The sequence below is a fragment of the Stegodyphus dumicola genome, chromosome 5 (assembly GCF_044657685.1).
Source record: "Stegodyphus dumicola isolate Sdum_Otavi_A_Nest chromosome 5, ASM4465768v1".
Taxonomy (NCBI): Eukaryota; Metazoa; Arthropoda; class Arachnida; order Araneae; family Eresidae; genus Stegodyphus; species Stegodyphus dumicola.
In genome coordinates this window covers 230,986,677-231,003,934 of record NC_140772.1, presented here as the reverse complement: position 1 = coordinate 231,003,934, position 17,258 = coordinate 230,986,677, and the positions used below count along the sequence as shown (strand labels likewise).

General features: G+C 31.1%; 1 protein-coding gene across 1 annotated transcript in view; it reads left to right on the top strand.

Annotated features, from left to right (window-relative positions):
* Positions 1-1,545: 1,545 nt before the first annotated feature.
* Positions 1,546-17,258, top strand: part of Zip48C (Zinc/iron regulated transporter-related protein 48C) — a 50,683-nt gene continuing 34,970 nt past the window's right edge. Inside the window, exons 1-3 of the mRNA XM_085817766.1 lie at positions 1,546-1,785; positions 2,898-2,936; positions 11,762-11,929. Of these exons, the coding sequence (XP_085673892.1) occupies positions 1,678-1,785; positions 2,898-2,936; positions 11,762-11,929 (315 nt within the window). The 5' untranslated portion in view covers positions 1,546-1,677. The remainder of the gene's footprint in view (positions 1,786-2,897; positions 2,937-11,761; positions 11,930-17,258) is intronic.

Genomic DNA, 17,258 nt, shown 5'->3' with positions numbered 1-17,258 from the left:
TTCTTCTGAATCAGAATCGCTGCTGCCAGTTTGAATTATTAATTCGTCCACTATCTCTTCTAGAAGTTCGTCCTTGTCCCAGTAAGAATTTTCAAGTTTTTCTACGTGGTTGCAGTGCGCCTGCCATTCTTGAGAAGTGACTTCATCCAAAGCTTTTTGTGTTAAATTTTTCAAATTTTCCAAGCTTAAGTCTCCAGTCACATTCCTTTCCCTGATCAGTCTTTTAACTGATGACCAACTTACCACTGTGTTTAGATTACAGTGGTAAGGAGGGAGACGCACAACATGATGCCCATTTTCATTTATGATGTTGTCAATTTTATAAATTACTTTTTTAGGACGATTGCATTCTATTAAGTTAAACAGTTCCGCTTTTCGCATTTTGGGATTGCAGCATATCGTCTTCTTCATTAGCCAATTAACCATTGTTTGCTTTGTAGCATATTTCGTGGGTGTTGGATCTTCAATTTTTGTGTGATACGGGGCATTTATCCATGCATGCCACACTTTGTCGTCGTAAATTTAAAAGAAGCTTTTCCAACACCCATTTTTCAAAATTCCCATAGTTCATTTGCCCATGGTAATCCCCGCTTTGAGCTGATGCTTTATGTACAAGTTGGGCACCTGGAATAAATTCAGCGTTAGAGCCAGCATGGATAACAATCCGTCTATTTTTTTTTTAACTGACATTTATTTGTGCGCCCAAAACCGAATCATGCTGTCAACATTTCTTAAAGGTTGAATTGCTGTCAATCCATGTTTCATCGATGTAAACGATGTGGCGTCCACTTGCTCTGAGTTTCCTCATTTCGCGTAAATAATTGTTCCTCCAAAATACAATGTGAGGTCTTTCAATAAGAATTTTTCTTTTGTTAACGCATGTCTTGCAGCGAATGAGAACATCGCATTAAACGCAAATTCATGAATTTCATTGAACCAACCTACTTGCATTGAACGCAAAACTTTGCACAAAGAGTCTTTTTGCCACAGGAAGTCTATTTTTTGCCTCAAGACAGGCAGTAGTTTCCGCACAGATGGCACTTTCTTTTCTTTTGATGTAAAGGTCTTGTATTGTCTGCCGTATAACGCATTTGTCAAAATCGTCAATTTCGCACTTATGATTAGCAGGTCTTTTACGTTTGTTTCCAAGTGTATTTAGAAGTTTATTTTCACCCATTATTGATACTTCGCGCTTCATTTTTTTAATTGTATACTCCGACACTCCAATAGCTTGCGATGTTCTCTTCAAAACTTGAGGAAGAGGAACTACTAAAGAGTTCGCCGAAGTTTCAGAAGCGTAAAATTCTGCGACATTGTGCATGATTTTACGATAACTTTCTTCATTTTAATTTTCAATTCATAATTTTAACACACTCTTGAGATTAAATTTATTCACTGTTATGTTTCAAAAAATTAATAGCACAGACTTAATTTTTTTTACATCTTCTCCTATGCTTAATTATTATGTATTATGCTTACATGCTTAATTTTTTCCTAGTAGGCTGAAATGTTTAGTATTGTCTGCAAAACAGGACGTAAGTCTATTTATGTTTCTTATTCGGTATTTTATCATTAAAAGCACCTGTTGGCTGTAGAGGATTTTGATCTTTTACACTGTGCTTTTCAAGAGAAGAGGATGTGAGATATCAGATGCAGTAAACTGTTGAACTGAAGAGTATGATCCACGATTATTCACCTATCATTCAGTCATTTTTAGGGACTGTGTTTACATGGGCGCTCACCGCTGCTGGAGCGGCTTTGGTATTCTGCTTTTCGACAAAACAGGTATAATTAATTTTTTGAAGAAGAAAATTTGTTTATGAAACATTAGTTTAGTACCGTATACTACCTTTGTGGAAGTCGTGTATACGGGTTACTTAATATTTCACAGAAATTGTATTATTGTTTTTCGCAATGTAGTTTATGTGTTGATTCTGTTATTTATAACGGAATAAAAATTATGGAACTAGAATTATAAATGAAATATTTATAATTATAAATAATTATTTTATATTATATTGCTTGCAGTTACTTTTTTTTACCCCCCCCCCCTTGGCGGTCCTTAGCCGACTTAGGTTTGCCCGCTACCAAGGTCGAAAGTATGGAAGTATTTTATTATGAAAGCACCTAATAGATAGGTCACCGTTATTTCCTATGAAGGTACAGACAATTACAGCCATGCCTTCTCCGGGATTCGAACCCGGGCCTTTCGGTATCTCATTAGGCTCCCTTATCCACTATAGTGTCTGGGTATTTTAAAATCCTGCATTTCGCACATCATTGTATATTCTCTGGAAAGAAACAATGGAAGGGAACAAGTTATCTTAATCTGGTTAAGAATAAGTCATTGTCGACTGACTCGCAATTATCTGCTGAAAGGCTAAAAGAACCCCATTGCGCAAACTGTAATGCAGATCTGACAGCCCGCTGTATTTTATTTGAATGTCGTAGTTTTAATTATTTTCGCCAAAAACATTTTAATTGTTTTAAATTAGATTTACAAAACTTTAGGGAAAAACCATCATTACAATTTGTTGCAGTTTTTAAAAGATATTGACTTTTATTTTAAACTGCATTCTGTTTTTAGTCTGTTTTTTACTTCATCTAAAATATATAGTAATTGTCATGAAACTTCTTTTAATTACTTTGTAATTGCTGTTTTTACTGTTTGTTTAATGCAGATAACCTTAGATAGATATGGTTTTGTACCAGAAATTACAATAAATCAATGAATAATAAATGCTACAAAATGTATTTTCTTACATACATTGTTAGAATAATGAATTAAAGCCCGCTGAAATTCCTTTAAAGTTATAATTCTTTTATTCTCCAAGTTTTCTTGTTAGAAAGTTTTATAAATATATGTATATATTTTCTTATAAGTCTTCCTCTTTCAGCATAAACTTCTGGATGGCAGTCTGGGTTTTGCAGCTGGGGTAAGTTTTGAAATTTTTTTCTAAATAAGCATTTCTAATTGTGTTGCATTTAGATATCTACCAACTTTCATGCATTCTATGTAAAATAGTAGGGAAACGTGTCACAATATTTTACATATTTGCTGTTGAATATATGTATGTTTGTATATATGAAATCAAGATTTTAGTATTCATATGTGACTGAAATCTATAAAAATGTAAAACTACCTTTTCCAAATTTAATTTTTCTGCCTTAAAAATGAAAGTAAGCATAAAATTTACCATTGCATGGGATATTTAGAATTTGTTTAATAATGTTTTAAGAGCTGATCATTGCTTAGGAAGAACTGGTTTATGTAAAATTGTGCTGCAGTTCAAAAAAAAAAAAAAGTTTCTGCAGAGAGGGCTATTGTGTAATAAGTTATGTTGACAGTGCACAGTGAAAGTGCTAAAATTTTACTGATGCATCATCTTCTTTGGGGTCAAGTTGACAAATATGCATTAAAATTATGCAATTTACTGGCTATTTATCATGTTTGATTAATCAGATGAAAAATTTTGTGGTATATGTAAAAATGATAAATGCTTTTAAGTATATACACAAAAAAGGAGACATTTTCGAAAGTACCAACTACAGGGTAATCTGTCTCCTTTGTGTTTCCTACAAACTATTTTACAATATACTTTCTAGTAGAGTAGTAACTTATACAGAAAGTACTGTAGGTGATTACCAATGTGGTTTCCGCAAAGGAAGATCTACAGCAGAACAAATCTTTAACATTAGGCAAATTTTGGAAAAAACTAAATGTGGCATTGCAACGCACCACCTTTTTGTTGATTTTAAGACTGCCTACGATTCAGTTAACAGAAAATATAGTTGATCTTTGGATTATGATAACTTGGCGATGTTTTTGGTGAAAATTTGGTGACCAACTCTACTACAGCAACCCTCTATTTGTTTTTCGCCGCCATTTTGTCTTCACGAAGTAAAGACATGTTTCTTTTCTTTTTATTTACTGACCACTTTTTCCAACAATCTACTAGCCAAATTACACTTATGCTAGAAATTTTATGTAACAAAACTGCTTAATCATGACAAATATTAACTGCAAAATTGGGAAAAAGTGCACAATACCATACTCCTTACGCGTTTTTCAAAATAACACATACGCATAAACCATGTACACGCCGACTTATTTTTACTTAAAAAAACATCCCAGAATTGCACAAAAATGGCATTGCACACACTCTTAACTTTATCCATCTACACTGCTATTTTCTCATAAATTAGAAAAATTTCACGAAAATGCATGAAAATTTTGTGAATCTTTAAATCTGTTAAAAAGAACATATATGAAATTACCTGATCGCAAAAAGTATATACCCTTTCCAAAGATGAACATTTCCACGTATAAAATAAATAAAATATCCAAAAACTTTTACCTCTAAATTATCTATTATATTATAAACGTCACCAACGAATTCATACCGCAAACATTACAAATGGTTACAAATACTTAGTGTCAAATATTTAAATTACTTCCATGCACATTTACTTCAACTGAAACGTATACCAAATTCCTACAAACATAAAATTCACAAAATAACTATCATTTAATTAAAATATCACTAAACCATGTACACGTCGACTTATTTTTACTTAAAAAACATCCCAGAATTGCACAAAAATGGCATTGCGCACACACTTCACTATATCCATGTACACAGCTTTTTTCTCATAAATTAGAAAAATTTCACGAAAATGCATGAAAATACTCAACGTATTCTACTCAAACGTATTCCAAAATACTACAAACATATATAACTCACAAAATCACGATCATTAAATTAAAAAACACTATTTAAAATATAAATAAGCACATACATTAAATTAATAAAAATTAGATTACAATCCTAATTACTTTAAACTAAATCATTGCTAATAATAATTTTCCAATAATACCATATAAATTTATTTACTCCTTACATTTAGAACACTGCATAAAAATAATATCCTCAAATGATTAAAAATACTAACTTACCTAATCTTCAGAATCTTCGTTACGTGGCACGCACACTTCTACTATTTCACACAACACACAATAAAGCTTAATACAAAATAATATAGTACTACAGTTTTCCAAGTTACCCCCCCTTTTCCGATTAAAGAACTGTAATTCGTCCATTAATGTCACATGACATATCTCATGATCTCTCATTTCCCTCACACAAAATAATGCGTAATCGGAACTGAGTACTTCTCACGTTATTATGAAAGTCCTAGGTAGTAACCTTTATCACCTCCAAAATGTCGCCAAACTACCAGTTACCATATTCCAAAGATCAGCCAAAAATATTTAATTGAAGCTATGAGAGAATTCGCAATGCCTGAAAAACTTGTAAATTTTGTCATCATTACTCTTATTGAAACAAAACTTAGGGTTAAAATCCGGAATAATCTTTCTGAGCCTATTGTTGTTTCAAGTGGGCTCAGACAGGGTGATGCACTGGTCTTCTTACTTTTTAACCTTGCCCTCCAAAAAATCATAAAAGATTCCAACATTAATGCCCGTGGAACTATCTTTAACAAGTCTGTTCAGATTTTTGCATTTGCTGACGATATTAACATAGTCGCACGAGTCCCGAGTCACTTAGAGATTCTTTTATGTCTCTAGAGGCTGCAGCCAGCAAAATGCATCTAGCAATCAACCAAAATAAAACTAAATACATGCCATGTGGTAATAACAACAGCCCCTATTTTTAAATTGGGAATTACAAATTTGAAACTGTTAGCAAATTTAAATATTTAGGATCAGAAGTTAATACTCTCAATGATTTAATGCTCGAGATCCGTAGTAGAGTCACAGATGCTAACAAAGTTTTTTGGTCTAAAAAAATACTTGAAGTCTAACTTCACTAGCAGAAAAACTAAGATTTTAATTTACTAAAGTTTAATCAGACCCATTCTTACATACTCTGCTGACACCTGGACAATGACAGAAAAAGCTAAAAGTATCATTTCTGTCTTTGAAAGAAACATTTTGAGAAGTATTTTTGGTGGCATAAAATGTAACAATATCTGGAGAAGAAGAACTAACTCAGAACTCTATAAAACCATTAAAGAAATAGATATACAGTACAAAGTCTTTAATCCGGACTCGCTGATTCCGTATTAGGGGTTTTTCAGGATTATAGATCACCAGTTTAAATCTGGTAAGATGGCATGCAGAAATTATAAAATTAAAAATATGAAACTCAAATTTATGAAATAAAGAGCAATTATGATTTAAAGGGTATCAAAATTTACAAAAAAAAAAAAAAAAAAAAAAAAAAACTTAATATTTATTTTTTTTACTTTATTAAACATTTCTTTCAATGTAAGTTGTTTAAATTGCTTCGTTGTGCTAATACTTTCTCTGTAATTCTATAAACAGACATAATTTCTTGTTCAGTTCCTGTAATTGCTGTGTCGAGAATACCGACTAACTTGTCAATTGAAATTTTTTCGTTTCCAATAACCTCTCTGTCACTTTCTTCACTATCAGAAACGGTACATCGAAACATGATTTCACTTTGTAGGTCCTTTGGCAGCTCCAGAATCGGAAACTCTTTTTGACATAATCGAAAGTTCAAGCTTACTTTTTATAAAATTGCTCTAACAGTCTGCAAAAAATAATAAGCCAGATCCAATTAGAAGATTAAGGAACAACACAATCTGCAACATTAACTGAAATAGATAATTTTAGCCTTGCTTATACCATCCGTTATACATTAAACGTGCATGCGTAAACACATATGCACATGCGTAAAGGTATTATGCATATTCGTAAATGCATATGTGCATGCTTAAACGCATTATGCATTTATGCATACGCAGAAAGTTTGTAGCTTTGAGGTCCGGATTATAGATCATTCCAGATTATGGATGTCCGGATTAAAGACTTTGTACTGTAGTAAAATATATAAGGATTCAGGGAATTAAATGGGCAGGATACCTGTGCAGAATGGATGAAAATCTAGTAACTAAAAAGATCGGTTGATCTTTACATTATGGTAACTTGGCGATTTTTTGGCAAAAATTTGGCAACCAACTCTCCTACAGCAACCCTCTATTTTTTTTCCCCACCACCATTTTGTCTTCACGAAGTAAAGACATGTTTCTTTTTTTTTTACCTACTGAACACTTCTTCCAACAATCTAGTAGCCGAATTACACTTATGCTAGAAATTTTATCAAACAAAACTGCTGAATCATGACAAATATTCACTGCAAAATTGGGAAAAAGTGCACAATACCATACTCCTTACGCGTTTTTCAAAATAACACATACGCATAAACCATGTACACGTCGACTTATTTTTACTTAAAAAAACATCCCAGAATTGCACAAAAATGGCATTGCGCACACTCTTCACTATATCCATGTACACTGCTTTTTTCTCATAAATTAGAAAAATTTCACAAAAATACATGACAATTTTCTCAATCTTTAAACCCGGTAAAAAGAACATATATGAAATTACCTGATTGCGAAAAAGTATTTACCCTTTACAAATATGAACGTTTCCACATATAAAATAAATAAAATATCCAAAAACTTTTACCTCTAAATCATCTATTACATTATACACGTCACCAACGAATTCATACCGCAAGCATTACAAATACTTAGTATCAAATATTTAAATTATTTCCATGCACGTTTATTTCAACTTAAACGTATACCAAATTCCTACAAACATAAAATTCACAAAATAACTATCATTTCATTAAAATATAATTAAATTCAAAATCACTACTTAAAATATAAATGAGCACATACATTAAATTAATAAAAATTACCTTACAATCCTAATTACTTTAAACTAAATCATTGCTAATAACAATTTTCCCAATAATACCAAATTCCTTTCCACCTTACATTTAGAACAATGCATAAAAATAATATCCTCAAATAATTAAAAATACTAACTTACCTAATCTTCTTCAGAATCTTGATTACGTGGCGGATACACTTTTCTAATTCATTCAATAAAATTATTGAAAGATTTTTTCTGTGAATTTTTCCTCCATACTTCCTCCGCTAAATAAAAAGCAAACTTCTCTTTACCACAATGCCTAAATACCCATTTCGAATTCACTTTAGTTAGGGCCATGGGATCCAAAAATTAAACAACACTGTTTCACACAACACAGAATAAAGCTAAATACAAAATTTCCACATTTTTTCCCGATTTCCCCCCTTTTCCGATTAAAGAACCATAATTCGTCCATTAATATCACATGACATATCCCATGATCTCTCATTTCCCTCACGCAAAATAATGCGTAATCGGAACTGAATACTGCTCACATTATTACCAAAGTCCCAGGTAGTAACCTTTATCGCCTCCAAAAAGTCGCCAAACTACCAGTTACCATATTATAAAGATCAACCAAAAGATCTTCTCGGCCTGACCGTTTGGCACCCGAAAAAGAGAGAGACCTAAAGTTAGGTGGCTTGACTGTTTGGAAACAGACTTAAGAATTTAAAAAATAACCAAGTGGATGTCCATGGCCAGGGATGTAAGAGCTTGGAATTCGAGTCTGAGGAAGGCAAGGGCTAATCCTGTGCTATCTGGCCATTGAAGAAGAAGAACTTTTTAAGTATAAGTTTTGTGAAAAATTGAAATTTAAAGTAACTTTATGTGACTGTCTCTTCCCGGCCCAGTTTTAGCTGTTTGGCAAGTACAGTTGATGGCTTTATGTAAAAAATATACCTTTATTTAGTTGTCATTCATGATAACAACATACCTCATCAGAAGCCAAGTTGTAAAGTACAATGTTAAGCCAGGGTGGTACTACTGCACTGTGGTAGCTCGGTCTGAGTTTGAAAATACCCATGCAGCCAGCCCATTTGCCATGATTCATAGGTTTTCACATTAACTTGAATATAAACCAGTTTCCCATAAAGACATACTATACTATTAACCTTTTCGGTTCTAATGGGCACATCCATCCCAGAGATTAGGTTTCATACCCTCTATTGGGTAAATAAAACCCACTTTTAAATGGGTTTTTACATTTGCAGTGTTTTTAAGGAATAAGGTAACAAATATATGACTAAAGAAACCTGCCAACACTTTTAGATTGCAAATGGCTCACTTATATTTTTTAGCATGCCAACAATTACTTAAGCTTCAATTTGTCTATTTTTTTAAATTACAATTATACAGAAATACAATTATATAAGTATAATTATGTTTAAGGCATATTTAGTATGAAATAGTTCTTATTTAGTAGTAATTTAACATTTTTAATGTCAGGTATAAGAAATTTTGAATAAATTCTTTTTATGGGATATATTGTCTCAATCATATTTAACAGTGAGCTAATATGTCCTACCAGTGATCAAATTACTACATGCTGATATATTATATTATGTTTGCGTTTATGAAACGTATATGACACTTTCTGTCGGATATAAACTAGTGCATGTGATGGAGTTTATGTTTTGTAATATTCATATATATTACCTACATTATATATTTATTATACCTTACATTATATATTATTAATATATTACCTTAAATTTTAGTTTTGTTTTTTGAGAAAGTGTAATATCCTAGACTATGGTTTCTTAAACTTTTTTCAGTCACGATCCCCTTTTATCAGTGAGATTTTTTCGTGACCCCAAAACCCCAATTACATTTACAAAAATTTTGTGGGACCACATAAGTATTGTGCAAATCCGAGACACACGCGAGTGAAACTGTCAAATTTTTACTTGTACTGTAATATCCTATTGCATTTTAGGTCATTAACTTTAATTTCTAATTTTAAGACATAGAACAATGTGAAAATTTTAAAAAAGTAACAGGCGAAATGACAGCGTCACGTGCAAAGAAAGTAAAATGAACGTTTATGTTATAAAAAGAATGCGTTGAAACTTTTTTTTTTGTCTGTATTGCCTAATCTTTATCTGTTTTCAAATAGATTGTGTAAAAATAGTTGGTAATTATAAAATTATTATAATAAGTTAAAGAAATACCCAAACTGCTAAAATTTTTGGCGACCCCCTGCTGCAGGTCCCGCGGCCCCCAAGGGGGTCGTGACCCACAGTTTAAGAAACCCTGTCCTAGACGATTGGAACAAATAGTCCCAGTTGATTTTGGATTTTGATTTTGGTGGATTTGGGAACTTTTGATTTGCTTCTTTAATTTGAAGAAGTCTGCCATTGAGATGCTTTACTTGTAGAAGAAAAAAGACAAGAAAGACAAGAACTTGTAAAAGACAAGAAGGGAGTGGGAGGATGAAAGTGTACAAAGACATGGAATTGGAAGCATTATTGAATGAAAATTCGTGTGAAACACAAGTAGAACTTGCATTTACATTAGGAGTGACTCAACAAACAATTTCACATTGTTTAAAATCATTGGAAATTATTCAAAAGCAAGGAAACTAGGTTCCATGTGAACTGAAGTGGAGAAACGTTGAATGCCAATTTTTACATATGAAATGCTGCTTGCCAGGCATAAACAAAAGGGTCTTTTTACATTCTGTAGTCACTGATGATGAAAAATGGTTCAAAGAAGATACAATAGTCCAAAGAAGAAAAAATCATGGGGACCACCTGGCCATACTTTAGCATCAACAGCCAAGCCAAATAGTCAATGGGAAAAAAAATCATGTTGTGTATATGCTGTAAATAACCTGGTATCATGTATTACGAATTGCTCAAACCATTGTCAAACACAGTTGATGAGACTGAGCCCCGAGTGCTCAGAGAAAAATGCGCCCATTACTACTCCAGACATGACAGAATTATTCTCCTGCATGATAACACTCATCCACATGTTGCAGTGCTGGTCAAAATCTATTTGGAAACACTCAAATGAGAAGTTTTTATCCTCACGCTGTATTCACTAGACATTGCTCCTTTTGATTACTACTTGTTCTGATTGATGACACATGGCATGTCTGAGAACTTCACATCATACGAAGATACCAAAAATTGAGTTGATTTGTGTATAGCTTTGAAATGTACCTTTGTGTATACACTCTTCTGATGTGGTATCCATATGCTACCAGAAAGATGGGAAAAAGTAGTGGCTAGCTATGGACAGTGCTTTGAATAAAGCATAACATACCATTCTTTCACAATAAATACCCGATTTCACAATTAATTTTTGATAATAAAATGTAGACTTATTTTTACTTCTGATATTTTCAGCTAAAGCATAGCCAGATTTTAAATTGGAGTATAAAAATCGTAATAAAAAAATTATTTAATTCTGGACTCTTCAATAATTAGCATATGTTATTTTTCTAATTTGTAAAAATTATTGTTTTAAATTAAATATTATTTTCATTGTAAAACATATATTTAACAAGCACTGTAAAACATATTTATAAATTTTATCATTTTGACTGTGAATAATACATGTTATTATCAGTTTTAAAAAGTAGTTTTGTAATAATGTTATGCTAATCCTTGACAAATTTTTATTTATTACTGATTGTTATAACTTGATTGTAAAACTGATAATCATTATATTATAATCCTGCTAAAAAAAGAAGCAGTTAATGGTCTTTCACTTTTTGTGAAAATGACTGGCCTTAAGTTTAGAATTCTTAAAAAATAGGTAGCAATGTTTATGGAGTAACCTTCAAATTTTTGCATCAAAGTGAAGTAAATGCACTGTGTAATATTTTGACTAAAATTAGCAGTTAACTGAAATGTTATTTCTAGAAGAAATTTTTATAAATTTAAATTTTTACTAATCAGTATTTTGTGTTCAAAATAGATACATTATAATTTAAATAATTTTGTCACATTACTAAAAAAATAATTTGATTTATTTCAGGTTATGATGGCTGCATCATACTGGTCCCTCTTAAAACCAGCTATAGAAATTGCCACCGAATCTCAAAATTATGGTGCCGAGGGCGAATTTGTAGTTATTCCCATTGGATTTGGTTTTCTAATGGGTGCATTGTTTGTGTTTTTGGCTGACTTATATTTACCATGTTGTGTAAGTAACTTTTTAAATTTTTAATACTTTCAAATTTTATTTGTTTTTTATATACATGCATGATTTACTTATTCAACAGCTTAGGGGCCATAGCACCGTCAAAAACTGGAAATTATTAAATGGTAAAAAGTCATTTTAACAGCCGAATGCATTTTGGTTTCCAAGAAATATACTTAAGTCATTACTATAAATGTATTAAGTAACGTACTTTGGTACTTTTCTGTTTCACTGCCACAAATCTCGCCAAGCAGACTTTATTGGCGACAACATACAGTATACACATAAAAAATGTTAACAAATGTTAGTTCTTAACAATTTTTATTTTGAAGGCATAAACATCTTAATATCGTTTAAAATTTTGTAAAAAGCCAATAAATAAAGACAATAAATTTGTAAAAATACATGAATTTGAGAATTTACTATGGTTTTATGGTTCAACATACTGATTCAACGGTTCATATTAAGTGACCCCAAGTGATCTCATCTCACGTAAACTATGCTACAAAAGTATAATTCTCTGAGTTATTATCTACATTAATTTCAAGTTAAATCTTAATTTGGAATACAAGTTTAAATGAAAAAATTATTTCAATTCGTACGAATTACTTACTCAGAAACTATGTAAAACTGCAGTGCTTTACTTTGCTCGTGCATTCTCATTAGAATTGATGAATTTAACCCTTGACTTTGCCTTTTCTATATTTTTACCTTCGGGTGAGCAGTATGATTGCATCCTAATTGACTTAATTACCACAAATTGCTTTAAGGCATAAAATTGAACTATCTGGTAAAAATGCTATGTAATTGTATGCCAGTATTGAAAGAAATAATCAATCTGATAAGAAATATCTGTGACTTGTTTTGAAAATGAGGTGTAAAAGATTACCAGCGAAAATATTCCATTTGTTTGGCATCAGCTGTACTATTATTGGCAGCGCCGGCAAAATGGAAAAGCACCCATACTTTTTGTGTATATAAAAGTGTGGTAAAATGAACAAAAGGATATCTTTAAGTTTCCAAAACAGAAGATATTTATGCATTATTTCAATTAAACAGTTGTTTATAATTTCAGCCTTTACTAGAACTTTTCCTTTCCATTTTCCCCACCGGAATATAAATGAGTTAAGCTAGTATTTAAATCGAGGTTTTTGCATTTGAAGACAGCTTGTTTCTGGACTGCACATGCAGCTACATTTAGTTCCTGCTAGCTTTGATACAGTACAAAGTTGGTAATCCGGACTCGTTGGGACTTCGGCGATTCCGGATTATGGATCATCAATTTAAATCTGGTAAGAGGGCATGCAGAAATTATACAATTAAAAATATGAAACCGTAATTTATGAAATAAAGAGCAATTATAATCTGAAGGGTATCAAAATTTACAAAAAAAAAAAACAAAAAAAAAAAAAACTTAATATTTATTGGTTTACTTAATTAAACATTTCTTTCAATGTAAGCTTTTTAAGTTGCTTCGTTTTTTAAACGCACATGCATAAACATTAAAGGCGCATGCGTAAATGCATTATGCGCATCCGTAAGTTTGTGGCTTTGAGGTCCGGATTATAGATCATTCCGGACAATGGACGTCCGGATTACTGACTTTGTACTGCAGTTTTTATTATTTGCTTTGTGTTGTCTTGCTGCTGACAAATTGATTTTGATGCTGTGGTTGGAATTACTGAGCCAGCATAGAGCAGATTTAAATTGCATTGTCTGTGGCTGCTATTTATGTCTTAACTTGAATTTGACTATTCTTTTAGTTGCATCACGATGAGCTGTAGTTGATTTTGTTAGCACAAAACTGAGCATTTATATTCTAATTTCTGTTTAGTGAAAAAGGTTATTGAAACTTTTTCATGGCATGTAATTACTTTCAGGCATAGAGATTATTTGCTTCATGTCTGATGGTGTTAATAGTTCCATGTCAAGTAAAACCTCATTATTATGACAATATTTAGAATTTATTAAATTTGTTTATAGTACAGAGTTCGAAATCCGGATAAGTTCTAAAGCTTTTGCCTGAAATTTTGTTGCTTAATGCTTAATTAAATTCTAAAAATTTGGTCACACTGTCTCTGGTGCCAGTTTTGACCTTATATGATTTCATATTTATTCTCTATACTCATATTATTAAAGAAATAAAATTAGCAGTTTCTTCTATACATTCTAAGTACAAGCAGTTCTTTAGAATATCAAAAATCTTTAATTAATTCTGAAATGAAGAGGAAATTCATTCAAAAAGAAATTGATTTTATAAAGAGAGAGAAAAATATTCTTCAAAGGTGCATTGTTGAAGCACTAACAAATTAGAAGATGAAATGGAGATTAATGGGAACATAGATTTGTTTATTGAAACAGACAGACTTAGAAAAGATGCCTAAGAGAAGGAAACTGGTGTAAAGTAGCTAAAATATCTGCAAACTTTCAAATTAAAAAGACACATAAATATTTTATTATTTGTTGTTGCTACAAAACATTTATGTTTTGTAGATTTTAATGTATAGTTATACTAATATAATTTTAGAATGAATCAATATCATAAATTGTAACTGCTGTTCTTAGTGCTTTTTTAATGGGTATTTTTTAAAAACAAGCAAATAAAATGTAACCATGTAAATCTATCAGTAAGAGAATCTAACTATATAATTTAATTATTTGTAACTAACTGCTCACCCTTAGAAGTAATGTCTAGATTTTAAGGTGTGTTATCTCCATTCCTTAATTCTTAATGTGAATGCAAGATACAACACAAAAGTGTAAAAATTAACATAAAACATTAACATTATTCCTTACAGCTAATGAGACTTAAAACAAAACAACTTATCATCTCTGGTGCTTCAGCGTCTTATTAGAACTTTATGTTAAATACTGTATATTAACTGTGTTATAACTCCAGCAGATCTACTTGAAATTACAATACTACCTGTGTTAGACAAAGTGCAGCTAACTTTCAACACTTGCTACCATACCAATGTCAGGTGTTTACATTTGTTCTGATCAGCCATTCTCTAAGCTGTGGTAGCTACAGTCAAGCTTCTGTTATGAGTCATGCTGATTATTATTTTACCTTTTAGTTTAACTTATGCCATTTGATATGAAATTTGCATATACCTCTGGACTTAGTGAGTATACATGCAAAATGAGGCATTAAAGAAAGAATCAGTATAAAGCTAACTGTTAATAAAATTTAAATGAAAAACCACTAATCTTCTTTAAAATATGTGGGACTATTACAAGTGTAAAGTAATATAAATGTTTCAAGAAATTTTATTATTTAATGTTAATTACTTGAAAAAATTTATTAATTTTATTCTTGTATTTGTTTTACAAATAAGTTAAATATTAGATTATGTTTAATAATAATGCATCCTACTTACAGGTTTATTTTATGCTTACAAATTACATAAATTATAAATAATGTTACAAAAGTGGAGTTCAGGTGTAGGTAATTGCTTGAGTTTATTCAGTTCGTATTTCCTTGATAAGTCCATTATGTTTATCAGTTATGGTTCTTAAAAGTCCTTAATTTCCATCTGCAGAAGTGTATATGAATCCTGTTAATTACAACACCTCATGTCATTTTGATTTTGATAAAACTACCTTCATCACTAGTTGTAGCTCCTCGTCAGTCAATCTGCCTCCCCCCAACCCCAAAAGGGCAATTTGCCAAGTAAGGCTATTTAACTCATTTTGGTATTTTCTGATTCAATATAAACAGTGAATCACTTTTTAAATTGTTTCCATCAAATTTTGAATTACAAATTTAAAATAATTGAAATTTTGAATTGAAATTTTGAATCATATGTCTTCACTTGAATATGGGCATCTGAAAGCCCAAATTTGCAATTTTATTATCTATTTCTTATTTTGTAAAACATTTATGATTTTTTTTATTAAGAAACTCGATGATTTCAAAACAAGCAATGACAATACTGTACGAAGGGGATTATCTCCAGCGCGTGAGACTGTGTATCAGAAATTCAAAAGATATGCTCTTTTAAATATTTTGTGATATTGTTGTTGAATTATTTTTATGGTTTAAGTGCAAAGAACATGATATTTAATATATAAAGGTAACACACAAAACATTTAAAGAAAAAAAAAACTTTAGGTTTAATATAAAATCTGAAAGCTTTTTTTTTAATAGCTATTAATATTTAATGTCAGAAAAAACTATTCACATATAAAGATATTCCCAAACAAAGTGATTTTTTTTTATTGCAAAAATGTGTAACTGAGAATACTTAGCTTTTTATAAATATGGAAAAAGGTTAATCATAGTCTATATCTTCAAATCTTTGAATAAGATTTACATCACAGTATAAATAATAAGCTCCATTTGTAGATTATCTGGGGTGTTACCCACATTCCCTTTTTTATTATGAGGAAAATAGTCTAAAATTGGACACTAGTTCACTAAAATATTAAAGTTTTCTTCAAATTCTTCTCAGAATAGTACTAATTATTAGGAAATTTGTTCACAGGCTGCGTAAAATTGCTTTGAGGGATGCATTGTAGCCCAAAGGCTACCAATTTGAAGCTACTTCTGTGCAGGATATATTGTTAGTTGCTATGACCAGATTAGCCTTCATGTGGTGATGATGTATCAGAATCAACATGAATTAATTTCTTACATAACAGATGATGTTTTCATAATTTTTTGTAGAGATTCTTCCATTGTGTTAACATCATTGATGTATTATATCAGTAAGAGAAGATTTTCTCTGAATCTCAAATCTTATTCTTAAAATAATAATAAATAAAAATTTTTAAAAAGTGAGGTGTTTGGTACTAATACAGCTGAAAAACAATTTGAAACTTTAGTCTGCTATTAAAATTTCTTGTAAATCAGTACAGTATGTGCTATTAGACAAGCTAATCAGATTAAGTTTTTTTTTTCCTTCCTCCAATGGCAGATTGTGAACAATTACAAATGTAACCCAGTCCATTAATCTATACAAGGCCAGATGTGGTGGTCTCTTTATTATGGAGGCACCTAATAGGTGGGCCATCACCTCCTTTAATCAGATTAAGTAGTCTTGTTAAAAAAAGGCTAAGATGAGTAATGAGCATATAGTATAATGTAAAGTTCATAGTAGAAAATTCCGTTACAAATTATAAAAATCTGCTATTTACATTTAGATCTTTTTACTGTACTCGTTTTTTATTCTTGAGAACAAAATTTGTTGCTCTTGCCTTAAATATTACATTTTATTAACTTGAACATTTTTTTTAAATATTTTGCTTTAATATTGCTGATCGTTATCAATCAATATGTATCAGAGTTTTCCAGTCCCCCCCCCCCCCGTGGCTAAAAAATCTAAAACAT